Below are 26,595 nucleotides of genomic sequence, written 5' to 3' on the forward strand. Positions count from 1 at the left end.
GAGGCGACTAAAGAGTAAAGTGGCTTCTCTCAGCCTTGCAGATACCAACATTTTCAGGCAGCCTTGATGAACCAAGTCCTTCCCTGCCCCACGTTTTTGCAAACTGATATTCAGCAATTACTGATGCATGGGCTTTCTTTATACTGTGAATAAATCAGGACTGTCCAATCGATGTGGACTTGTGTGGAAACATTAGGTATAATTGACAATCAATACTGTTTTCAAGAATTTTATTAAAAATACATTGGGCACAGTGAATATGTTAGGAGCTTAAAATATGTATTACACAAACAAAATCTTTGTATCCACAGCTCAATGTATGAAGACGATTATGTTGAACAAATGTTTAAGTCAAACACAGCGATCATCATGCAATATGACCCACAAACATGATTGCTGACACTTCTGGCTATGAATATATCTCCTCTTTCAGTTACTATTCAGAGTGATGGTTTGTTTATGTGATAAAATGATCACACATAATGGGCTTGCATTTGTATTGCACCTCAGAATACCACACAGCACTTTGCAAGTGTTGCAGTGTAGGAAACATGGCAGTTAATTCATACACAGAAACTCCCACAAAGAGCTACATGGTAATGGCCAGATTGCTTGTGTTTATTTAGTGTTGCTGGTTGTGCTGTTTTATACTCGTCTAAGAGACCAGTTGAGACATCAGATGAACACTTCTTCTGGAAGACAGCACCCTCCCATCAGTGCAGCTCTCCCTCATTGTAGTACTGCATTGGAGTGTCATCTTTAGAATTTTACTGTCTCCGGTCTTCAGCCAACAACCTCCTGATTCAGAGATGACACTGATATCCATTGAACCAAGTGAAAATTGCTGTGCTTCAAAGGGCTCTTTGCCATCCCTTTCCTTCTACTTCCCCTTTACAAACACAGACTCAAATATGCGGGTGAACCCTCTACAAACCACCATGGGGATACTTCTGAGCTGTGAAGTAATTGGTGTGTTGTAGTTAGGTTACTGGGTCAGGAATCCGGTAACCCAGTTCTGAGCAAGAGTCACTGGACCCGAAGCGTTAACTCTGATTTCTCTGCACACATGCTGCCAGACCTGCTGAGCATTTCCAGTGATTTCTGTTCTTGTTTCTGATTTACAGCATCCGCAGTTCTTTTGGTTTTTAACCCAGATTAATGATCTGGTAAGACCTGAGTTCAAACCCCACCAGAGCAGCTGGGGACATGTGCATCCAATAAATAAATCTGGGGTAAGAAGTTACTATCCATAAACATGACTATGTAACTACCAGATTGGTATTAAAGTCCATTTAATTCACTAAGTCCTCCAGGGAAGGATAGTTGCTGTTCTTACCCAGTCTGACCTATATGCAATGCCAAACCCACAGTGGTGTGGCCTGATCTTGGCTTAGCAGAGCATGCCAGTAAGGTGTAGTGGTAATATCACTAGCAATTCATTAGCATAGGCTAATGCTTTGAGAGTGCAGGTTCAAATGCCAGTATGGCAGAAGGTGGTGTGTAAATTAATAAATGTGGAGTTATAGAAGGAAATACTAATCATGACAATTTTCTGCTGTAGGAACCCATCTAGGTGACCAATGTCCTTGATAGGTGCAAGGTTTCTTCTACATATTGTGTAGCTAGCGATCCATAGCAGTATGGCTGATGTTTTTTGTTTAATTCGTTCATGGGGACACTGCTGGCTAGGCCTGGCATATATTGCCTGCCCCTAAGTGTCCACAGGGCTGTTAGGAGTCAACCGCATCGAATCTAAAATGGCCAAAGAAGGGCACTCAATTAAGGGGTAATTAGGGATGGACAACCAATGTTGGAGTGGGCCAGTCATCCCACATCCCCTAACAGAATAAAAGGAAACAAAATGTGAAAGAGTTGTCGGGGGGGGGGGGAAGAGGGAGGGGAATGGAGCTGCCACACGTCAGCAATACTTGCGAGTGAACAGAAAGATTTCGAAAATGGTTTTGCTCCCCAAAACCTTTGGCCTCCAAGCCACTTGTCTGTTAACAATGACCAGAGGGCCTCAACTTTGGCCAGGGCCACAGTCTCTTGGCACATTCCATGTACATTGTGTTTTCCAACTCCCATTGCCAGGAAACTTGGACAGATTTCTCCATTGCATCTGCAGCACCCTTTAAAATTCCTCTATTCAGACCACCAGCAGTAATTTCTAGGAAGACGCTTTTAAAGCAATTTTTTTGTGATCGTTGTACTGGAGAGAGAGGAATCAGATTTTCTTTATAAAAAATGACAGCCAGTCACACTGCTCTAAATGTGGAGTTCACATCAGGTAAGCAGAGAAAATTAAACTACTTACTAAACTAGAAAATAGTGTGATATCTGAGGAAATCATGTGTGTTGGCAGATACACAGACATTGTTTGGTAATGGAGAGCCTAAAAACAGGATAACAATTAAAATCCGGGAACCTTTCACAGAAAAAAAGAGGAAACGAAATCTCGCTCATGGGACTGTTTCCTTGCTCTTTCAAATCATTGTAGTCATGCCACTAAAATGTTTCACTATAACAACAACTTGAATTGTTATGGCACCTCAAACATTGCAGCCCCTCCATGGCACTCACAGCTTTGTCAGCAAATAAACTGCGATACCCAAACTGCAAAAAAAACTATTTGGACTGATGAACAAAAGCTAAGTTCGAAGAGGTAGGTTTGTAAGAAATGGGAAAGAGATGAGGAGACAGGTGGAGAGGTTTAGGGTTAGGAATTCTGAGCTCAGGTCCTATGCAATTGAAGACTCACCATTGGTGGACTGATGGAAGATGGGAATAGGGAAAATATTGGACCTGTAGATCATAGAAAATCAAATTGTTGGGTGGGTGGATGGTGAGTTTTGCAGGGCTGGAGGAAGTGATTGAGATAGGAAAAGCTGAGCCTACAGAGGTGATTTGAAGATGAGGATGGAACGACCAATTACTTACATTGACGGATTAGAGTGTAGGCAGGCATGTTCTAAATGAATAGTCTGTATTTACAGTCATTTCTCTGTATCTGCGAACTCATGAATCGCCAAATCGTGCCAAAAAGACAATAATCAATCAGTCAAAATCCGCAAGCAAAACTCATATGTCAGTGACCACTTTCACTATGCGATAATCTCACCCTCCAACCTGTTCTGGTACACAGATCTTACCTTCCCCATCTCTCCATGAACAAAGGTGTAGGTGCTTGGGTGGATGAACAGGTTGAGGACATCGATCCGATGAAGGTAGAGGAGGAGTGCACATCATTGGGTTGACTGGCTGGGAGGGAATCACGTCTGCACCATTCTCCTCCCTCCCACACCCAGCAGCTAACTATATCCTTCCCTAAGTTGCAATAAGCTACAACTGTTTTTTAACATTTTCTTCTGTTAACTTTGATTTCAGATGTTTGGCATTTATTATTTCAACCCAAAAAAAGCCCAAAAATAATTGGTGAAAGGTCATAATCTCAATTCTGGGAACCTAACCCTATTGTCACTATAAATTATTAAGCTCTGCACTTGTGAATTCATGGAGTTTTCAGGAACGTGTTTAGTGGTGACTCATTGACTATAATATTCTGCTGACCATCCATACTCTTAGGCTTATTTTTCTGAAACATTTTTTTCCCCTCACTTAATATCTGTTCCCTCTTCCCTGGCCTCCAATTCTCTTACTTGGAAAGCAACATATCACTTGTTCCCATTGGGTTCCCATTAATACGCAATCATTCTCTTTTATAACAAGTTCAGCAGTTCAGACTGACAGCTCTTTGGACCCTTTTGGGTAGATTCCTGAGGGGCTTGTTCTTGCTTGCTTCAATGTCTAAATGCTGTCAGTCTCTGGTACTTTGTGGTTAATATGTGATCATTACAGCCAAAGCGGTTTAGAATGAAACAATTTTTGCAGTGTTGTATTATGTCATGAGCTGTCTTGGTTAAGTGAGGTGAGCAATAAACATTGTTCAGGCCAATGAAGGATTTCCCTTGCTCATCCTCAAATTTTTTTTCACATCCTCTCAGTAGTGTAGATAATGACTCATTCAAAAGACAGCACCCCAACATCCCCTCAGTGCAGTCAACTCAGCTTTTGTGGCCAAATCTGTGATCTGATTCTGGCTCAGGTGAGAACGAAACCCACTAAGACACAATTGCCAGCCAGGTGAGGCAGCAGATAGGTGAGCTTAATCAATTAATCTTTCAGTCAATTAAATACCTTTGAAAGGTAATCAATGTGGTGTTGCTTTTATTCATTCATGGAACGTGGGCATTGCTAGTTGCAGCAGCATTTATTGCCCATCACTAAATGCTCAGAGGACAGTTAAGAATTGTTTTGGGTCTGGACTTATCACATAGGCCAGAACAAACATGAGGCAGCAGATTTCCTTCCCTTAAAGGACATCAGCGAACCAGATGGGCTTTTAAAATAATGAATATTTGGTCACCATTAGACTAGATTTATTCTCAATATTTATTGAGTTTAAATTTTACCATTTTCCACGGCAGGTTCAAACCCCTGTCCCCAGAACATTAGAGCTGGGGGTCCTGGTGACATTACCACTTACACCATGCTTCACCAACAGAAAATGTGTCGTTTTCTGCACAGTAAGCTGCCACAAACAACAACAGAATTAATGAGCAGAACGGCTAGAAAGCTTTTTTCCCCCCTTCTGGCTGACAGCCCAAACAGAAAACTATCTTAAAACAGATTTTCTCGAGTCAAATTTAGCTGACATGATCTGTCTTTCAGAATCAATGTTCACAGATTGTTCTTGTTCTTCTTATTAAATAACATAACCCACTCGCTATGTGTAATAAATTATGTGCAGTTAAACTAATGCCTGTAAAAAGCCCAATGTATATTTTTGCTCTATGAGGAGGCCAAAACATTAATAATCCTCACAGGATATCAGCCTCTGCTCACTTCCTGCTTCCACTTTCAGTTCCAATGATGACCTCTCAGTTAGTTTCACCGAGTCTGCCTATATGTTGCAGTCTGATGGAGATACCCTGCGTTTGGCAAATAGGGATGATATTAAGTAGGCTTCCACTCTGAAAATATACACACACTCTGTCCAGCCAACATATCCATATCACTTCCCGGGGGGGGGACATTCCTATAAGTAGGATGCCAGAGGGGTTCCAGTGCCTCATTGCACCAATCCCAATCCTTATTTCATGTCAAATAGATATATTACACATGTTGAGAAATTTCCTCCAGCTGAGACGCCAAACAAACCTGGGTACCTGTGAATAAAACACAGGGAAAATTCATGAGCTGAGGGTCGATGGCTTGTTATTTTTGTCTCTGGTTCAGTGTTTACCATCCAAATGAAACATACCGGTTTAAACTATATCATCTACAGCCTTCAGCGGTAAGGTCTTTGAAGATGAATCAAACATCTACCACATGTAACATTATTTTGACACTCAGCAGTCCAAACAAAATAAAGTTGCAGAATGGCAGTGAGCAAGCTGTTGTGATTCTACAAACGCAGAAAAAAGATGATGCTTTAATAAGTCTCTTCATAGAAACACTCTAATGATTACAGAGTACATTCGTAGCACTGGGTCAAATGTCACAACCTTAACAACAGATTGCATTTGTCGTTCACCTTGAATACATTAAAATGTGCTAAAATGCTTCATAGGAGTATATTGGAAGTCTGAAACTGAGACCTGATCCTGGTACGGGAGTTATATCAGGGCCCGATATGCAGGGTCTTGGACTCTAGGGAGCCCACTGTATTTGGGTCAATGGTAGGGCCACTGTGCTCAAGCTGGGGGCCAGAGCTGGGATTAAGCTTCAGTGAAATTATCACGTTGTCCCCAGCTCAGGTTAGACCTCTATATTAAGAACATGAAACATAACTTCCTCACTTTAATATCTTACACTTCTATTGATGGCTTCTGCTCTAGCTCTCCTAAACCTGTCATTTCTCCTTTAAAGATCTGTGCACACACCCACAGGTTGCTGTATTCCCTGTTAAAAAACTTATATTGGCCTCCTTTATACTTCCTACCAAAATATATCACTTTTAATCTACTCTGTGCTAAATTTCACCTGAAACCTGTGCTTTTAGTCAGTCTGTCTGCACCCGCTAGTCTTTCACTTTCTATTCTTTTATGATTTCCAGATTTAGCTCCTTCTCTCTAATTGAGTAGGGGTGTAAAATTTGCAATCCTTCACCCTTAAATCTAGTACTATATGAACCATTGCCTTTTTCAAGGCTGCCCATTGCTTCTTGGTGATTTGTCCATTTCACAGAATCACTACAGTCTAGAAACTGGCCATTCAGCCCATCGATTCCACACAAATCCTCCAAAGAGTATCCCACCCAGATCTACACCCCCTTAACCCATCCCTGCATTTCCTGAGGCTAATCCATCTAGCCTACACCTCCCTGGACTCTACAGGCAATTTACCATGGCCAGCCCACCTAAACTGCACGTAGAGTCATATAGCATGGAAACAGACCCTTTGGTCCAACCAGATCATGCCAAACATAATTCCAAACTAAATTAGTCCCACCTGCCTGCTCCTGAACCATATCCCTCCGCACCTTTCCTATTCATGCACTTATCCAAATGCCTTTTAAACATGGTAATTGTACCTGCATCCAAAACTTCCTCAGGAAGTTCATTCCACATGCGAACCATCCTCGGTGTAAAACATTTGCTCCTCGGGTCTTTTTAAATCTCTCTCCTCTCACCTTAAAAATGTGTCCCTGAGTCTTGAAATCCCCCCATCCTAGGGAAGAGACAACTACAATTAACTCTATCTATGCCTCTCATTATTTTGTAAACTTCTCTCATGTCACCTCTCAACATCCTATGCTCCAGTGAACAAAGTCCCAGCCTAACCAGCCTTTCTTTATAATTCAAACCCTCCACAGAACACAGGACAGGCCCTTTAGCCCATGATGTTGTGCCGAACTTTTAGCTGAAACCTAAGGTTTATCTAACCTCCACCACTACCTTACACTATCATCCATATACCTATCTAATAGCCGCTTAAATGCCCCTAATGAGGCCAACTCCACTACCCTCTCCGGCAATGCCTTCCACGCCCCAACCACTCTCTGAGTAAAGAACCTACCTCTGATGTCTCTCCGATATCTACCTCCTTTCACTTTAAAACTATTCCCCCTTGTAATAGCTACCTCCACCCTAGGAAAAAGTCTCTGGCTGTCTACTCTATCCATGCCTCTGATCATTTTGTACACATCTAACAAGTCACCTCTCATCCTTTGTCGTTCTAAGGAGAAAAGCCCCAGCTCTCTCAACCTTTCCTTGTAAGACCTTCCCTCTATTCCAGGCAACATCCTGGTAAATCTCCTCTGTACCTTCTCCAACGCTTCCACATCTTTTCCTGTAATGAGGTGACCAGAACTGGACACAATACTCCAGATGAGACTGAATCAGGCTTTTGTATAGCTTCACGGCTCTTGAACTCAATCCCTCTATTAATGAAAGCTAACACACCATACGCCTTCTTAACAACTCTATCCACCTGGGTGGCACCTTTCAGGGAGCTGTGAATATGAACCCCAAGATCCCTCTGCACCTCCACACTGCCAAGAATCTCTCCGTTAACCCTGTATTCTGCTTTCAAGTTTGTCCTTCCAAAATGAATCACCTCACACTTTTCAGGGTTAAACTCTATCTGCCACTTCTCAGCCCAGCTCTGCATACTATCAATGTCCCTTAGTAACCTAGAACAACCCTCCATACTGTCCATAATGTGACCCACCATCGCATCATCTGCAAACTTACTAACCCACCCTTCCACTCCTCCATCCAAGTCATTTACAAAAATCACAAAAAGAAGAGGACCCATAACAGATCCTTGTGGTACACCACACGTAACCGAGCACCATGTTAAATATTTTCTGTCCACTACCACCCTTTGTTTTCCAACCTTCCATACGTGGCAACATCCTGGCAAATCTCTTCTGAACCCTCTCCAGCTTGATAATATTTTTGGAATGATGGGGAGAAACTGGAGGAAATCCGTGCAGACATGGGAAAATTGTGCAAACTCCACACAGACAGTCACCTGAGTGTGGAATCAAACTTGGGTTGCTGGCACTGTGAGGCAAAAGTGTTAACCACAGATCCACTGTGCCACCCACCCCCACTTAATTTTTATTCCCATCCACTTGAGCCAGTTATCTGTACAACTAATTCCTCCTCAAGATAAAAATACATCTACACTCAATTCATCCTTGCCCATTGGTGGCACAGTGCTACCTCACAGCGCCAGGGAACCGAGTTTGATTCCGGCCTCGGGCCACTGTCTGTGTGGAGTTTGCACGTTCTCCCCGTGTCTGCGTGGGTTTCCGCCCACAGTCCAAAGATGTGCACATTAGGTGGATTGGCCATGCTCAATTACCTGTAGTGTTCAGGGAGGTGTAGATAAGGTGGTTTATAGGGGGATGGGTCTGGGTGGGATGCTCTGAGGGTCAGCGTGGACTTGTTGGGCCAAAGGGCCTGTTTCCACACTTTAGGGATTCTATGATTCAATTCTATATAATTATGTCTGTACTAATTATGTCTATGGTCACTATTCCCCAAATGCTCCTCTGTTGAAACATATGCCACTCACTCCATTTTATTCCTTAGAATTAAACCTCGGAATTCTTTCTCTCTCTCTGAGTTGCAAACAAACTGATTAATAAACTTCTTTTGTAGACACTTCAATAATTCCTCCACTATATTCCCCTTTATACTGTTACTATTATAATCTGTATTATATTAATTGAAATGTCCCACAATCACCTCCCTATGGCTCTGGCATATTTTCATAATTTGCCTGCAACTTTGATAACCTAACCTAAGTCTAGTCACGGCAGCTCTGCTATTTTGCCATAATTTTAAACAAATTAATCTTCTTTTGATCCCCTTGTTCCTATCCAGTGTTTATCTCTCCTAATTACTACTGCCATGCCCACCTCCTCTTTTTCCTTTCCTTTGTTTTCCTGAATAGCTTGCAGCCAGGAATATTGTCCACAAAAACTCCTCCCTTCTTTGAGTCAAGCCTCTCTTTTTGTCACTATATCACTATCTCATGAGCATAGACCGTATGACACAGGAGCTGAATAAGGCCATATGACCCATTGAATCTGTTCTACTATGAAGTAACTTCACAAAGACCTGTATCCTGTCAGCAAGTCACCATTTATTTACACGCGGAGAGTCCTTGACACTGATCCAGCTCCCTCAGAGCCAGCTGTCAGAGTGAACAGAATCTCTAACCCTTCTGTTCATATCTGTCAGCCAGGGCTCCCTGACTGAACCTGATTAACAGCCCCAATCAGGGAACTCATATCCTATGGGATCCACTTGGCTGACCTTGTTACAATCACTACATGCCATTCAATGAGATCATGGCTGATCTGATAATCCCCAAGTACACTTTATTGAGTCTTTCCCAGAATCCTTGATTCCCTCATTGACTAAAAATCTGTTTGTCTCAGTCTTGAATATACTTAACACCCATCCTCAATAGCTCTCTGGCAGAAGAAAGTCCTCCTCATCTCTGTCTTAAAAGGGCAAGCCCCTTATTCTGAGATTATGGCCTCTGGTCCTAGACTCTCCCAGAGGGGGAAAGCAACTTAGACTGTACAGTGTCTAGCAGGCCATTCAGCCCACACCAATCCTCCAAAGAGCATCCCACCCAGACCTAGCCCATCCCTGCAACCCTGCAGTTACCATGTCTATTCCACTTTGTCTACACACCCCTGGACACTATAGTATGCAGGATAAAAGTAATGCAGACACAGGAAGAATGTGCAAACTCCACACAGGCAGTTTCCTGAGGGTGGAATCAAACCTGGGTCCCTGATGTTGCAAGGCAGCAGGTGCTAACCACTGAGCCACCTCTCAGCATCTGTCTTGCGAAGTCCCCTACGAATCTTGTGAGTTTCAATAAAGTCACCTTTCATTCTTCTATATTCCAACTGGTACAGGCCCAACCTACTCAACCTCTCCTCATAAAACAGTCCCTCCATACCCGCAATCAACCGAATGAACCTTCTCTGGACTTCACAGGCCAGCAGCTGCATTGGATTAACTAAATAAAGTACCTAGAAACTAGATAAGGTGTTTTAAATCAGCCATGGTTGTACTGAATGGTGGGGCAGGTTCGACTTGCTGAATAGTCGACTGGTGTTCCTACTTTCCGATTGGTTAAATTAGACATAGTGAGAGATGGCATATGTGAACTATGAATATTTGGACTGGTTGGCCTATACGGTTTGTTTCTGACCTGTGCCTTTTGTGCAATTACATCCAATTGATAACTTAAGAGTGACCTACCCCATTAGCAGTTGGTGACCTTATGTGAGAGATTCTTGATTTTCAAGGATGAATTGGCCATCTTGTTCATTCTCTTCCCTGTGCAACAGCAAATGGAGCATTAATTATTGTGATAATGCTGGTGAATAACATAACATTTTCAAAAGATTGTAGATTGCAAATGCTCTCAGACTGACTTATTTGTTTTGACTGAATTCAGTAATGATTCAGTAACAATTTAGTGCAGTTGCCCATTAAAGCTTCAGTTGTAGGTGAAGATACAGAACAGCAAGAAGTGAAGGAATGGGAACGATAAGTATCACAGTTTCGGTCCTCCCGGATAATGGTCAGATATAGGGGCTGGTTTAGCTCAGCTGGCTGAATGGCTGACTTGTAAAGCAGTGTGAGTTCCACCAGCATGGTTTCAATTCTTCCACCAGCTGAGATTACTGTGAAGGTCTCTCCTTCTCAACCTCTTTTCCTGCTGATGGCCCTCAAGTTAAGTCACCACTAGTTGTTTGTCTAATGACAGTGCAGCCCCTATGATAATGATGACTTGTGACACAGAATAAGTGTTCCCTTGCTGCCCATATATCGGACAGCATGGAGCTCATCTGGTCCCTTTCAAAGAGTAATCTTATGAATTCTAAATCACTACAACTTTTTCTTCTTCAAATATTTATCCAACGTGAATTCTGAATTCATAACCACCACCCTACCAGGCAGCGCATTCCAAATCCTGGCCACTCGATGGGTGAAAAAAGGTTCTTTGTCACACCATTTCTGGTCCTTTTGCCAATCATCTTAAATCTAGGTTCCTGAGCTGAGGGGATTGTGTGGTACTGTCGAAACAGCCTTGCAGATTGCTTCAGTGAAACTTGTATGTGCAACAGGTTCACAATATGTGAACGGGACTGAGGGCTGTACCCCATTGACTGGCAGCACACCTCCTTGTAATTGTTTATAAAATCTCTGGACAAAACATTATGTGTATCTCATCAATTCCTTTGATTGATGGTTACATTAATGGTAAAGATATAAACATTCTTGAAGGAAATTTCTCATCATTGTGGGCCAAAGCCAGGCGTATGGAATTAGGCCAGAGATCAACCATGATCTCATTGGCTAGTGGAACAGGCTCATGAGTTTGAATAGTCCTATTTGTACACTTAATGTTCAAAGTGTTCCTAGCAAACTCCTTCTCGTGCCTTTCAATGTCAGCATAAAGCCTGTACATAGAAATAGCAAGTCTCAGAATAAGGGGCAGGGCATTTATGACTAAGCTGAGGAGGAATCTCTTTACTCTGAAGATGGTGAATTCTGAATCCCAGAGAGCTGTGGAAGCTCCAATATTGAGAATATTCAAGACTGAGATCAATTGATTTCTGCATATGAAAAACATCAAGGGATATGGGATAGTGCAGGAAAGTGGTGTTGAAGTAGAAAATCAGCCATGATCTTATTGAATAGTGCACATATCACGAAGGGCTGAGTGGCCTCGTCTTGTTCCTATGAAATACACCTCTCAATATCTGACTCTTACTGTAGCTCCATTATCAGAATGGCTGCAGCAAAGTTAAGCAAAATTTCAGTGACATAAAGAAATGCAATCAATTCAAAGTCAAAGTTATAACATCAGTGCAGTGACAGAAAGGGTTTTATCACCAACTGCACAGGGCTTTAGTGTCGGAAGTGTAGTACACTAACCTCCGAGTCAGAAAGTTAGGGTTTCAGTGTTCACATGGGGGTGAATAGTCTTCACCAATCAAATGGCTCCTCTTGCCACACTGTGAAGGTTTCTTCCTTCCCCCTTTAAGTTTAGTGTGAAGTAAAAACTGATTACTGATTCCCTATGAAGGCATTTTACATTGACCACTTTCACATTTCATAGTCCAGTCAGATACCTCAGTGCAGTATTGAGCGAGTGCTGTTTTGTTTTGGATGATATATTGAAGTAGGAAGATGCAAACAGTTCAGCAATCGCTGCCTTTCTTTAAAGTAGAGCAGGGGAGCTCGTTGGGGTCCTGGTCAATACTTATTCCGCAACTGAGTAATTGGTTACTGTTGCAAAAGGCATGCAGCACCTGAAAGGGATAACTGAAATCACAAGATAAGCTCCACCTATAGGAAATAAAGGCTTGATCCTGAACCAGTGTCTCAACTTGTTCTGCTTCTGTGTCTATTACAAATACTGTAGAGAACCTATAACATGGTCTCACTATGAAGTTGAGTCTGCTATTTGCACGGGTTTTGTTTTTGGTTGAATATGTTGTTGAGACAATGGTAGGAAAAGAGTTTCCCAGCCAGCAGTAACTTGCTGCGTAACTTTGTAAATTTTTTCCACAGTCAATTATTGGGATTCTATGTTCTACATTAAACCTCCTCCCAACTCCCAATTTCCTCACTCAATCCTGCTGCTTAAAATCTGATGCCCCAATAAGCGCTCAATTTACAATTTCAACATGTACATTTAAAAGTATCCAAGATTATTAATAGCAAACAGTGAATGCCCTAAAATGGAGTAAATTCAAGGCCATTAACATCCAAAATTGCATTTACGATGTCAAACCTTTTACGTTCCTGTTCTACATCCGTCGAGTAACTTTTAATCCTTCTGTTTCTTTCGTAGTTCTGTAGAAACAACGTGTTCATTAGAGGTTAATATACAATAGATGGATTGCATTTTCAATTACAAGCAATTTTGACAGCAAGCTCACCTTCTGCACTCTGATAACCAGATATGTAAGACATATAGTAATGATCACAGTGCAAACAACGCTGGTTCCAATTGCAGGTAAATAGTCGACTGATGTGACACAGTTAGCACATTCTCCTTTCATCGTATTTGGATCTCCTGTTTCCGGAGTTGTCGCTTCTGTTGACAAAAAATAGCACTTCTTTGTTATCTGCCATTGTAAACTTGCCTGCATTAAACATGTCACCTTTATTAAGAATGACAATGGCTAATGCCATGTTCAATGTACAAACATTTGAGAAGCAATACCTATCAAAAGAGATTAAACAGACTGGTGGCCTCTTCTCCCTAAGAAGAAGCTGAGGAGTTGACCTGATAGAGATCTTCATGATCGTGAAAGGATTTTTATAGCGTAGACATGGAGAAGATGGTTCCACTTATGGGAGAGACCATATCGAGGGATCAATAACATAAGGTAGTCACCAACAAATCCAGTACGGACTTCAGGAGGACATTCCTCTCCTGGAGAGTGCTGAGAATGTAGAACTCACAACCATAGGGACTTGGGCAGTGAACAGTATTGATGCATTTAAGTGAAACTGAGATAAACATGTGAGGGAGAAAGGAATAGAGAGATCACTTGATGAGGCTGGATGAAGAAAGTTGAGAGGAGGTTGTTAGGGAGCATGAGCACCAGCATGGGTTTGTTGGGCGAAGGGGCCTGTTTTCGCATTGTAAATAGTTTGTATAAATTTGTACCACTTTACAAAAGCAATGAGCTGTTCTTGAATCATATGCCAAGTACTATTTTAATTATCAGCTGCTTCACAAATCAATGTTAAAAATCCAGGTACATTTCCTGTCTACAAACCTTACATCCTGGTATCCCCTGTTGCTCAATGGGTGGGATTCATGTTGGTCTATGTCCCATTCTAGAAGTTTGAATGGAAACTTTAGGCTGACACAGTCAATGCAACAATGAGGGAGGGCTGCACAGTCAGAACTACCTTCTTTTGGATGAACTGTGAAGCAGGTGCCTTACCTTCCCTCTCAGTTGATGTGAAAGATCTACTTGAAAGAGAGCAGGGAGTTCTCCACGCTTCCTTGGCTAATATATGTCCCTAAGTCAACACTTTACAAATGAAAAAAAAACTGGTTATCTAACCACTATCTCATTCTTGCTTGTAGGAGCTTGCTGAATACAGATTGGATATTGCACTTCCCAAATTGCATCTATAGTTATGTTTCAAATGCACGTCATTGCCTATAAAGCATTTTGCTAATTTCTCAGAGGAGCTACATGCAATGAAGCTACTGTCTTTCTTGCAATTTTTTGTGCATTTTTCTGTCAACATTCAGGATCGTAAATTGCAACATGCAATGCGACAGGATTCATTAATGATCTCAGAGTTAAGGCACCTCCAGGCATTAGTGACCACAATATGATTGAATTTTACATCCACTTGGAAAGGGAGAAGATTGGGTCTAAGACTTGCATCTTAAACCTAAATGAGGGCCACTACTTGGGCATGAAAGCTGAGTTAGTGAAGGTGAGCTGGCATACTGGGCTAGCGGATGGATCAATAGAGATATTTCAGGGGCGACTTCCGAATGCTCAGAATAAATATATACCTACTACAAAGAAATGGTCTAAAGGAAATGCCACCATCTGTAGTTCTCTAAAGAAGTTTGTGAAAGCATCAAACTAAAGGAAAAAGCAGAGAACTGCACAAAAATTGTGGCAATTCAGATGACTGGTCAAACCAAAGATGGCACAGAATGACTAAAAGATTATTCAGGAGGAAGAAATTAAAGTGTGAGAGAAAGCCAGCTGGGAATGTTAAAACGGATAGAAACAGTTTTTCCAAGATATTCAAAAAGGAAAAGAGTAAGTAAAGTATGTATTTTTAAACAAAAAATCATTCACAGAATGACGCCATTATTGGTTAGGGCAGCATTCACTGTCCATGTCCAATTTCCTTGAAGGAAGTTAAGAGTGGTCCTCTAGAGATTGAGAATGGGGAGCTAATAGTACATAATAAGGAAACAGTGTATTAAACGAACAAATATTTTGCTCTTGTCTTCATCATTAGGGTAATAAGCTGCAAATCAGGAGCTGGAAGGGAATGAGAAACTGCCTCAGAAAGTGGTGGAGGCAGGGTCACTAAATATTTTTAACACAGCAGTGGATAGGTCCTTGCTAGGGGGAAGAAACAAGGGGGTTATTGGAGATAGATTGGAATGTGGAATTTGAAATATAAACAGGCTGGTCGTGATCTCATTGAATGGCTATCGACTCTATCCATGCCTCTCATTACCTTGTACACCTCGATCAGGTCACCTCTCTTCCTCCTTCTCTCCAGAGAGAAAAGTCCGAGCTCAGTCAACCTCTCCTCGTAAGACAAGCCCTCCAGTCCAGGCATCATCCTGGTAAACCTCCTTTGCACCCTCTCCAAAGTCTCCACATCTTTCCTATAATAGGGCGACCAGAACTGGACACAATATTCCAAGTGTGGTCTCACCAGGGTTTTGTAGAGCTGCAGCATAACCTCACGGCTCTTAAACTCAATCCCCCTGTTAATGAAAGCCAAAGCACCATATGCTTTCTTAACAACCTTATCCACCTGGGTGGCAACTTTGAGGGAGCTATGCACTTGAACACCAAGATCCCACTGTTCCTCCACACTGCTGAGAATCCTGCCTTTAATCCTATATTCAGCATTTAAGTTCGACCTTCCAAAATGCATCACTTCGCATTTATCCAGGTTGAACTCCATCTGCCATTTCTCAGCCCAGCTCTGCATACTGTAGGCTGGGACTTTTTTCACTGCAGCATAGGAGGTTAAGGGGTGACCTTATAGAGGTACATAAAATCATGAGGGGGTGAGGATAGGGTGAATGGCAGCTATCTTTGCCCTGGGATGGGGGATTTCAAAACTAGCGGGAAAAAGATTTAATAAAGACATGAGGGGCATTTTTTTACACAGTAGTTCATTTGTGGAATGAAATTCCAGAGGAAGTGGTGGATGCAGGTACAGTTACAATGTTTAAAAGACATTGAGATAAGTACATGAATAAGAAATGTTTGGAGGGATATTGGCCAAACGCTGACAGGTGTGACTAGTTTAGTTTGGGATTATGTTCAGCATGGACTGGTTGGACCGAAAGGTATGACTTTCTGACTCTGATTCACATTGAGACTTGGTGAGCAGAAGACAAAATCAATTAATATGCATATTTAGGTTCATATTCATATAGTATTAAAATAAATTGTTTATTCCTTATTTTCTTTGGGGTAGATCTTGTTTTAGAGTCAAAATCAAATTTTGATAGTAATCTGGGCCAAAAAAGGCTGGACATTGCTGTTGTAACATACATTATAAAAAACTTATATTCATCAAACATTATTGATGAAATGGTCAATTTATTGGTTATACAGAGTACACATAAAGATTGCTTAGTAATGCTCAAAGGTCCCCACTATACATAAACTGCAAACATATGGGGACCACCAACTCTGGCTTGTTAAAGTTCATGGGACGGGGGGGAAGTCCTGACATTGAAATAGCAATGGGAGACATAGGCACCACCCTGGGTGCTCCAATGCCTTCTGTCTGTAGTTACCTGATACATTGCACCAAGGCCGAATGAATCCTTTATTCCCACTTCTCAAAATTACTGAACTCAGTCACGAGATTCCCTGCACTTCTGTGTGATTTCAATATTGCTGATAATCTCTCGTGCGGTATCAAGTCAAATACCTATCGGAATCATATCGACATCACCCACAGGCTTCGCCTCATCCTCCATGTCACTGACCAGGTAGATTGGTCAGAAATTAGCTATTCTTCAGAAGCAGATATTCTTTAAGAAACTTTATTTCTTGTCTGTTTCTGAAGAAACAGTACAATTCCAAAAGAGGGTGAAAGAGCAAAGGGATCTGCATATGTGCATAAATCATTGAAGGCAGCAGGTCAGGTTGACAGCACGGTTCTTAAGGGCACACAGTGTCTTAGGCTTTATTAAGAGGGGAATAGGGTACAAGGGCAGAGAGATGATGTCAAAATTGTACTGAACACCGATTCAACCTTAACTGCACTACTGCATCCAGTTCTGAGCTCCAAACTTTAGCAAGGATGTGAAGGCATAATAAAAGGTGCTGAAAAGATTGGTTTGAGGATGAGGAATTTTGGCCAACAGTAAAAGGGTGGCAAAAGGAAGAGGAAGGCCAACGGGGACCAAAAAGGGGATTTACACTTAGAGGCAAGAGTCATGACCAAGGTACGGAATTAATACGTTACATCTGTCTTTACTTATGAGGTGTAAGAACATAGGAAATAGGAGTAGGGGTAGGCTATTCGACTCCTCAAGCCCATCCCAAAATTCAATAAGATTGGGTTGAACTTCAACTCCTCTTTCCTGCCAGCTGACTGATGAGGACTACGATCATCGGTAAGGCATTCCAAACATTCACCACGCTCTGGGAGAAGAAATTCTTTCATATCTCAGTTTTACTGTATGTCCCCATTATTCTGTAACTATAGCCCCTAGAATAGAGAAGCCCTGCACTTGTAGAAACAACTTCTCAAGAACTACCCTGTCAAGATCCCTCAGATCCAGAGTGGGTACAGAGAAACTGTTCCCATTGGTCAAAGGATCAAGAACCAAAGGACATAGAATTAAGTTAATTGGCAAAGGAAGAAATTGAGTCATGAGAAATTTATTCACGTGGTGAGTGCAAATTTAAAAATTGGCTTGATGATAGGAGACAGAGGGAGGTCGTGGAGGGTGGTTTTTTGGACAGGAAGCCTGTGACCAGCAGAGTTCCACAGGGATTAGTGCTGGGACAACTGCTGTTTGTCATTTATATAAACAATTTGCATGAGAATATAGGAAGCAAGTTTGCGAATGACACCAACATTAGTGGTATTTTAGATATTCAGGAAATTTATCTAAGATTACAAAGGGATTTTGATCAATTGGGCCAATGGGCCAAGGAGTGGCAGTTGGAGTTTAACTGAGATAAATGTGAGCTGGTAAGGCAAATCAGGGCCGAACTTACGAAGTAAATGGTCAAGCCCTGGGGAGTGATGTAGAACAGACAGACCTAGGGGTTCAGGTGCATAGTTCATTGAAAGTGGTATCACAAGTAGATAGAATGACAAAGACATTTGGAACACTTCCCCTTCATTGCTCAGATCATTGAGTTAGCCGTTGGGATGTCATGTTTTACTTGTACAGGATATCTGTGAGGTGACTTTTGGAGTACTGTGCACAGTTCTGGTCACCCTGCGACAGGGAGAACATTATTAAATTGGGGAGGGTGCAGAAAAGATTCACGAGGATGTTACCAGGATTGGAAGATTTGAGTTAAAAAAAGGAGGCTAGATAAGTTAGAAATTTTTTCACTGGAGCATGTGAGATTGCGGGGTGACCTTATAGAGATTTCTAAAGTCATGAAGGACGTAGATAAGGCGAATAGCAAAGATCTTTTCCCTCGCGTTGGGGAGTTCAAAACTAGATAACATTTTAATGTGAGAGGAGAAAGATTTGCAAGGGACCTAATGGGCAACTTTTTCACAGAGGGTGGTTTGTGTGTGGAATGAACTGCCAGAGGAAGTGGTAGGTGCATTTAAGAGACATTTGGACAGGAACATGGATAGGAAAAGTTTAGAAGGATACCAGCCAAGTGCAGGCAAATAAGACTAATTTGGTTTCAGAAACTTGTTTGGCTGGTTGAGTTGGACTGAAAGGTTTGTTTCCATGCTGTACGACTCTGAGTAGACAGGATGTGGAATGTATCAAGAGGCGTAGGCAGGTTCAGTTGAGGTGTTCAGGAGAGAATTGGATTGTTATCTGTAGGGGAAGAATGTGCACGATCATCAGAAGACAGGGAGTGGCATGAGGTGAATTTCACCATTGAAGAGCCCAAGCGTGTACAGAGTGCCGAATATCCTCCTTCTGTTGACATTGGTGAGGTGCACCTTTCATTGGCACTGAAGAAAAACAGAAATACGCTGGTTTCAGTCAGTGGAAGGGAGCTGGATACAGGAAGAACAAAAGGAAAGCTCTGTGATAGGGTGGTGGGCAAAGGAGATTAAGTTGCAAAAGTGTACAAAAGCTGTTGCGAGTGGTAACGCATACAATAAAGAACAAAAGACATCTTCAGATGTGAGGTAAATGGGCCATATAACAATAACTTCCATGATGCAATGTAAATAGATAAAGTTAGTTAAAAATAGATAACAAGATCGAACTAGCTACAACGCGTGTAATTGTGAATAGCAGGGATACACCTGGGGATAATAATTCATTAAGCGGGGAATCTGAAGGTTCCCAAAACAAAACCGATTAACCAGTGAAATTAACTGAAGCAAACTAACTCCATTGGAAGGCCACAGCTGTTATACTGCCAATTGAATACAATTTGTCACATTTCGTAATATTCTTGGAAGTCTGTCAAATGAAAAGCTTAACCTGCAAATCCAAAAGGCCAGTTGAAATTTGATCGAAGAATTGTAATTTAAAATGTAAAAGTTACAAGATTTCCAGGATTTTGCAGGGAAAGCAGATGAATGGGCATGATTTGAAAGAGTTGGCACAGGAACAACGATAATGCAACAAGGTTCTCCTTAAAAGAGACCATTAGCACATTCAATTTCAATCTCTCCTTAGTCACCTTACCCATAACAATCTCTTTTTTGATCAACTAGCAATATGTACAATTTTCTTCATATGAACTACAGTGAAGATCCTGAGTCTCAAGTTATTTCTTAAATGAAGCTCAACTTGAAACTGATCTGACATCTTTATGTGTTGGCAAGTTTTAGCAGTTTCCACAGGAACTCTTGTATTGCTGTTAACGGCACTTGCTTTTCCATTCAACCTTATTTCAGGAATAACTTTTAGACTTATTCAGTAGAGATTGAATCACACAACACCAAACTATAGTCCAACAGGTTTATTTGAAAAGGCAAGCTTTTGGAGCTCAGCTCCTTCCTCTTCTAGTGTAAGAGAGAGAGGGATAAGACACAGAATTTATAAGCAGAAAGGTAACAACCCTAAAACTGGCTGTGTCTAGTTGAATCTTTAACAAGCAAAAACCTGGTGAATCTCCAGGTCCGGTTGGTTTCCTGTTAATGACATTGCAATGCTGACAGTCATAGAATCAATGAGGTGTTCAAATCAGACCAGTTCAGAAGGAAAGTCATTTATTACTTGTGGAGGTAAGATTTCAGCGTTCAGAGTTTTAAGAGTAAGTTAAAGATTCAGATTTCTAGAACTCTTTTAGATTCCCAGAAGATACTTTGATTTATATTTTGTTTAATTTCTACAGCAGCAGGGTGCCTGGCTGTATTGATTCACCCAGTATTCAAAAGTTGCAGAATTTTTCCTTGTTATTTCTGTCAGTAGTTGACTCACCAATAAATCTGAACATCTAGCCACCTTCAGCTGCTCCACTTTAGACACTAGATTCTAAGTGCTGTGTGCAATGGTGCTGCTATATCTCCACACAAACACACTTACAGCAGAGGTTGAGGTCACCTGTTAACATCGAACCAACCAAAATAATAGGACACAACTGCATTTCTTCAAACAAACTCCCAACAGGTGTCATTGGGAAAATGCTGGAGTCCATTATTCAGGAAAAAAATAGCAGGTCATTTAGAAGACCATAACGCAATCAGTCAACATGGTTTTGTGAAAGGGAGATCATGCTTGATAAATTAGCTCATGGCTGCTGAAGAATTTAAACAGCTGAATTGATAATGGACAACCCAGAGATGTGCATTTGTATTTCTAGCAGGCATTTAATAAGGCACCTCATAAAAGATGACTGCACAAGATAGGAGCTCACAGTAATAGAGTAGCACAGATTGTGGGTTGCTCAACACACAAACAGTTAGGATTGATGGATCTTCTTCAGGTTGAAAAGACGTATCTGGGAGAGTGCCAAAAGAATCAGTCCTAGGCCCTCAATTATTTACTATCTATAATTATAACATGGAGGAAATGGAGGAGGCCGATGATACAAAAATTGGTGAAAAGGCCATTTTGTGATGAGGACATAAGGAATCTGCAACGGGATAGAAGTAAGTTGAATGTGTGGGCATAAACCTGGCAGTTAGGGTTTAATACAGGGAAGTGTGAGGGCTTGCACTTTGGTAGGAAGAATCAAAAGACAGGCAATTATTTTAATGGAGAGAGACTCAAAAAGTGCAGCGCAGAGTAATCTGGATTTTCAGGTGCATGAAACACAAAAGGCTTGCTTCGGAAACAGCAAGTCATCAAGGCAAATGGAAAGTGGGGTTAAACCTATCCCCTCCCTACCTCCCCACCTATACTCTCTTCTCCACCTATCTTCTCTTCTCTCCATCTTCGGTCCGCCTCCCCCTCTCTCCCTATTTATTCCAGAACCCTCACCCCATCCCCCTCTCTGATGAAGGGTCTAGGCCCGAAACGTCAGCTTTTGTGCTCCTGAGATGCTGCTGGGCCTGCTGTGTTCATCCAGCCTCACATTTTATTATCAAGGCAAATGGAAATTTGGCTTTTATTGCAGGGAAGCCTTGTTAAAATTATACAGGGTGTTGCTGCATGTATAGCACTGTGTACAGTTTTGCTTCCTGTATTTAGAAAACAATGTACTGCATTGGAGGCGGTTCAAAAGAGATTGACTTGGCTGATTTCTGGCTGAGTTAGGCCTTTATTAATTAGAGCTAAGGATAATATGGGGTTATCTTATTGAAACGTAGACAGTTCTGAGTGGGGCTTGACAGGGTAAATGTTTGAGAGGATCCTTCTGATATTCGGAGGAATTGCGAACCAATAAGAAGTGCTCATTTACAACTCTGACACCAAGGAATTTCTTTCTCCTGGAGGGTAGTAAACATGTAGAATTCTCTACCTCAGAGAGTGATGGACGATAGATCACTGAACGGTACTTAAAAAGGAAGTATGTGAGTTTTTGAAATATGGAGGAGTTAAGGGGCATGGGAGAGGAGTTGCAGCCAGTGGCAGATCAGTCACGATTCGATAGAATGACGGGGCAGGTGTGAGGGGCCAAATCCTTGAATCGTAGTACTTATCATCTTCTGGTTATCAAATTGGTATGAAACACAATTAAAGGATTTCATGTAGGTAGACAGAGAGAGAGAGAGAGAGATACACTATTTGACCTGATGTAGGGAGTTCAGAACATCTCAACATCTGAACTAAGCCGCTTAAAGGTGATATCAGGAGTTGCTACTTCACACAAACAATTATTGGATTCCGGGATTCCTTCCTTCAAAATTTTCACATTTTTGCTAAGCTAGGGTATTGAGGATAATGGAACCAACTGTGGGTAGCTGCAGTCAAGATGCAGATTAGATACAGTTTCCTTGAACAGTAGAACAGCCTCAAGGGACTGAATAATCTCTTCGTGATCCCATGCTACCTTTCTCACTGGGGCTTGGTATCAAGTGGTTTTAGGCATGGTTGGGCTTCTCGTTTCCAATATGGGAGTGAGGCGAATGAAGCCCAATTCTTCCCGGGTGGGATCACGAGGGTGATCAAGTTGTACGACCCTCAATCAATCTTTGACTACAGCAAGACTCAATCTGGTACAGGTTGAGGCTTGGAATTTTACCTCTGCACCAAGGCTGTAAGGTGACTCACTGCCAAACAGTGGAAATGAAATGTTGTGAAACTGGAGGGAGGCATGAGTAGAATGTTTCCACCGTTCATTGTGATAAAGGATGTTGTTTTATTTCTGGCTGGCTTCACGTGAACACCTTCCAAATTTTCACCTTTTTTATGCCTCCGCTCTATTTACATTTTGTCACATTCTGACGTTGCACCATTTACTTTTCTAACGGGGAAGATTTGATACAGTACTACCCCTGTATTTCCTTGACTTTCAACTGACAATGTACGAATCTGGAATGCACTGCCTGGGACGGTAGTTGAAGTAGGAAAGCTCATAACCCTTAAAAAGTATTTGGGTGAGTACATGAAGTGCCTAGTGTTTGGAAGTGGGATTGTATAGATTTAGAGTTGCTTATTGTTGTTGCAGACTAAAATGGGCTGGAGAGTCTCTACTGTATAATTCTATAATTTTACGATACCACGCCCAGTAAAGAGTGACAGAATCAGGAAATGTGCCAAAAGCTTCTGCAGGCTTAGCAGCATCTGCAGAGAGATGTGTCATGATGAGGTTGCAGGTGGGACACAAAGATGTTGTTTGTACTAAAGTCTTAAAGCGAAATCAATGTGACAATCCCTCCCGACCCCAGTGCTATATCAATCTGCTGAAAGCTTTCAATATTTTTTGCACATTGTCTCAAATTTTAGCAATGTGTAACATCATTGTGGTAATGTCACTGGTACTAGTAATCCTTAAACCCCAGGTTAATATCTCAGAAAGTAGTTTCAAACCCCAGTTAATATAACGATGGCCATAGAATGACTTTCTTCTGTCACAAAAGCCCATCTGGTGGACTAATCCTTAACCAATCTGAATTGCACTTCACTCAAGACTCAAGGCAATGGGACTACCTCTGGACTGCCCCTCTGGGTGTCTACGGATGGGTAATTGCTGTCCTCAACAGCAATGCCCACATCTCATGAGCAAATTCAAAAGAAGAAATCCCTCACACTCCTGTGCCAAGATTATCCAGGGGTCTGGGAAAAGTGCATTTGATAAAGCTAATGTCCATGTAAATGTGCTTGTAATGAGCTCATGATGCTCCAAAACACTTTACAGCCAATGAAACACCCTTGTGATCAATGGCCTAATTTAGCAACGTTAGGTGTGGGGTAAACACTGACCTGGGGATCAGGCAGAATTCTTCTAAATCATGCCATGGAATCTTTTCCCTCCCACTGAGTGGGAAGGTGGGTGGCTGTTTCAATCTTTATTCCACAACCAACGAAAGGGTGCTCTCAGTGTTGATTAAATTGCCCTTTGTGGGAACTTGCTGTGCCTTTTAAAAAGTTCTGCAGAGTTTCTTGTGTTACATGTTTCAAGGTCTTTCATTGGCTGTAAGGTGTTTGAAAAATCCTGATCTCACACCAGGTGCTATACAAATGTACATTAATTCCTTTACTCCTCTGAACACTGCAGCTCCACGGTGACTGACTGACTGATTTCGTCAACAGCTTTGGAAAACAAAGGTCAGATTTATGCAATCCCATTACAACCACTTTATTTGTCCTTTCTCTAACCTGAAACCACACATAATGAGCCAAACAAAGAACACGAAGTTAGGCCACTGGCTTATTATATCTGCAACGGGCTCCCAACAGGAGCCACCTACATTGCTCCATTCCACTGTGTTTCTCTTTTAAAATATTGGCAAGTAAACTATTTTGCTTACAGGTAAAGAGGAGCAGCTTTCACAGTGTTAGCTGTAAGACACCTGAGCGCAAGTGCTAGAGAGAGGTCTGTCACCACACTTGCTTGCATGCCAAACATATCCAAGCTGTTACTGGCATGCTTCAACAATAATAACTTTTATTTATTTAGCATTTTCCACATAAGGGGATGTTACTGGAGCACTGATCCAGAGCCCCAGGCAGTCTGGCTTTGAATAATACGATGGCAGGTGGTGAAATTTGAATTCACCAAGAAAAGAAATGTGGAATTAAAAGCTAGCCTTAGTGACCATGTCATGACAACCCATCCGCTTTCATGAACGTTTTAGGGAAGGACATCAGCCTACATGTTATTCCATAGAAATAAGGAGACAAAGCAGATGATTTGGCCCTTTCAGCCACTCTGCAATTTAATAAGATCATGTCTGATCCTCTATCTCAACGCTGTATTCCCACTTTCTCCCGATATCTCTTGATGCCTTTAAAATCTGAAAAGAAAAGCTGTCTCTTTCTTGAATATCTTCAATGGTAGCCTCCACAGTTTCCTGCAGCTAAAATATTCCACTCCCTCTGAAGAAAAAATGCTTTCCTCACCTCAGTCCTAAATGGTATCTCTGTATCCTGAGCCTGTGTCTCGTAGTTCTAAGCTCACCAATCAGGGAAAACATCTTCCCACATCCATTCTGTCCATCCCTGTTAGAATTGTATACACTTCAATCAGATCCCGTCCTCTCCTAAACTCTAGTGATTACAGGCCCAGTTGGTCCAATCACTCCTCACAGGACAGTCCTGCCTAGTCAGACCTGACAGACCAGCCTAGTCAACCTCTGTTGCATTCCCTCTATGCCAGTATATCCTTCCTTAGGTAGGGAGACCAAAACTTAGTGTAATACTCTAGGTATTATCTCACCAAGACCCTGTAATATTGCAGTAGGACATCCCTTTTTCTGAACTCAAATCTGGCAATGAGGGCTAACATACCACTTAACTTCCTAATTGCTTGCTGCACGTGCCTGTCTACTTTTGTTGACTGGTGTACAAGGACACCCAGATCCCTCTGGGCATCCACACTTCCCAACTTATCACCATTTAAATAATACTCTTCATTTCTGTTTTTCATACCAAAGTGTATAGCTTCACATTTAGCCACATTGTACTGGGCCTGCCATTTGTTGGCACACTTACTCAATTTAACTGAACTACCTTGAAGCTACTTTGTATTCTCCTCGCTTTTCACAATCCTGCCTAGCTTTGCATCATTAGTGAACTTAGAAAAGTTGCAGCTGGTTCCCTGATCCAGTCATTGACATATAACTGGGGACTGATCTTTACACTGACCTGCTAGTCACTGTTTGCCACTCAGAAGATAACCCATTTATTCCACTTACTACTTCCTATCTGTCAACAAATTTTTGTTTCATGTTAATATATTAGCCTGTATCTCTTTTGAGGAATCTTATCAAAATCTAAACGCACCACATCCACTGTTTTGCCCTTGTCTACTCTACTGGTTACATCCTCAAAAATAAAAACTTCAGACGTGGTTGACTTTTAACTTGTCCTTCAAAATGGCCTAGAAAGCCACTCAGTTGAATCAAACTTCTACAAACTTTAAAGGAAAAAAAAATATGACAGACCATCTACTAACTGGCACTGAAACAACAACGGCAAAGACAGCCCCTTTGACCCTGCACAACTGGAAGAATGTCCCACAGACCAGTCAAGCAACAGTCTGACAGTCATTACCACAGAATCAAACCTTATAATGCCCTAGACACCAACAACACCATCCCTGGCTACGTCCTGTCTGTCTGGCAGAACAGATCTAGCAGGAGTGGCTGCACAGTGGCATGGAGTCAGGGAGGAACTGCCCTGTGGGTTCTCAAACATTGACTCCAAACCCAATCAAGCCTTGTGACGTCTTTTTATACACTCAGGGAAACCGCCTTCTAAATACCACCGACCTGCCCCCACCCTTCTCAGCTGCTGAATCATGACTCCTCCATGTACATGTAGAATATCACTTGGAAGAAGCACAGCAGTGGCAACAGCACAGAAAGTACCCTGGGTGAGACATCAATGTCCATCATCAAGTGTGGTTTGGCAGCACCACTATTGATTGAACCAGCTAGCCTTAATGGATACAGACTGAGTCTGTAGCAAGTGATGAGGGGACCAGCAAGAGAGAAAAACCTACTTGAGTGTGTCCTAGCCAACCTACCTGTTGTAGAGGTGTCCATCTATGACAGTATAAGTGACCACCGCACA

General features: G+C 41.8%; 1 protein-coding gene across 2 annotated transcripts in view; it reads right to left on the reverse strand.

Annotated features, from left to right (window-relative positions):
* Positions 1–252: 252 nt before the first annotated feature.
* Positions 253–26,595, reverse strand: part of kitlga (kit ligand a) — a 142,987-nt gene continuing 116,644 nt past the window's right edge. For both annotated transcript variants that reach the window (XM_048549600.2, XM_048549601.2), the window contains 4 exons: positions 12,995–13,152; positions 12,847–12,908; positions 10,299–10,376; positions 253–5,225 (listed from right to left, as the gene is read on the reverse strand). In XM_048549600.2, the coding sequence (XP_048405557.1) occupies positions 10,319–10,376; positions 12,847–12,908; positions 12,995–13,152 (278 nt within the window). In that variant the 3' untranslated portion in view covers positions 253–5,225; positions 10,299–10,318. The remainder of the gene's footprint in view (positions 5,226–10,298; positions 10,377–12,846; positions 12,909–12,994; positions 13,153–26,595) is intronic.

The sequence above is a fragment of the Stegostoma tigrinum genome, chromosome 18 (genome assembly GCF_030684315.1).
Source record: "Stegostoma tigrinum isolate sSteTig4 chromosome 18, sSteTig4.hap1, whole genome shotgun sequence".
Classification (NCBI taxonomy): Eukaryota; Metazoa; Chordata; class Chondrichthyes; order Orectolobiformes; family Stegostomatidae; genus Stegostoma; species Stegostoma tigrinum.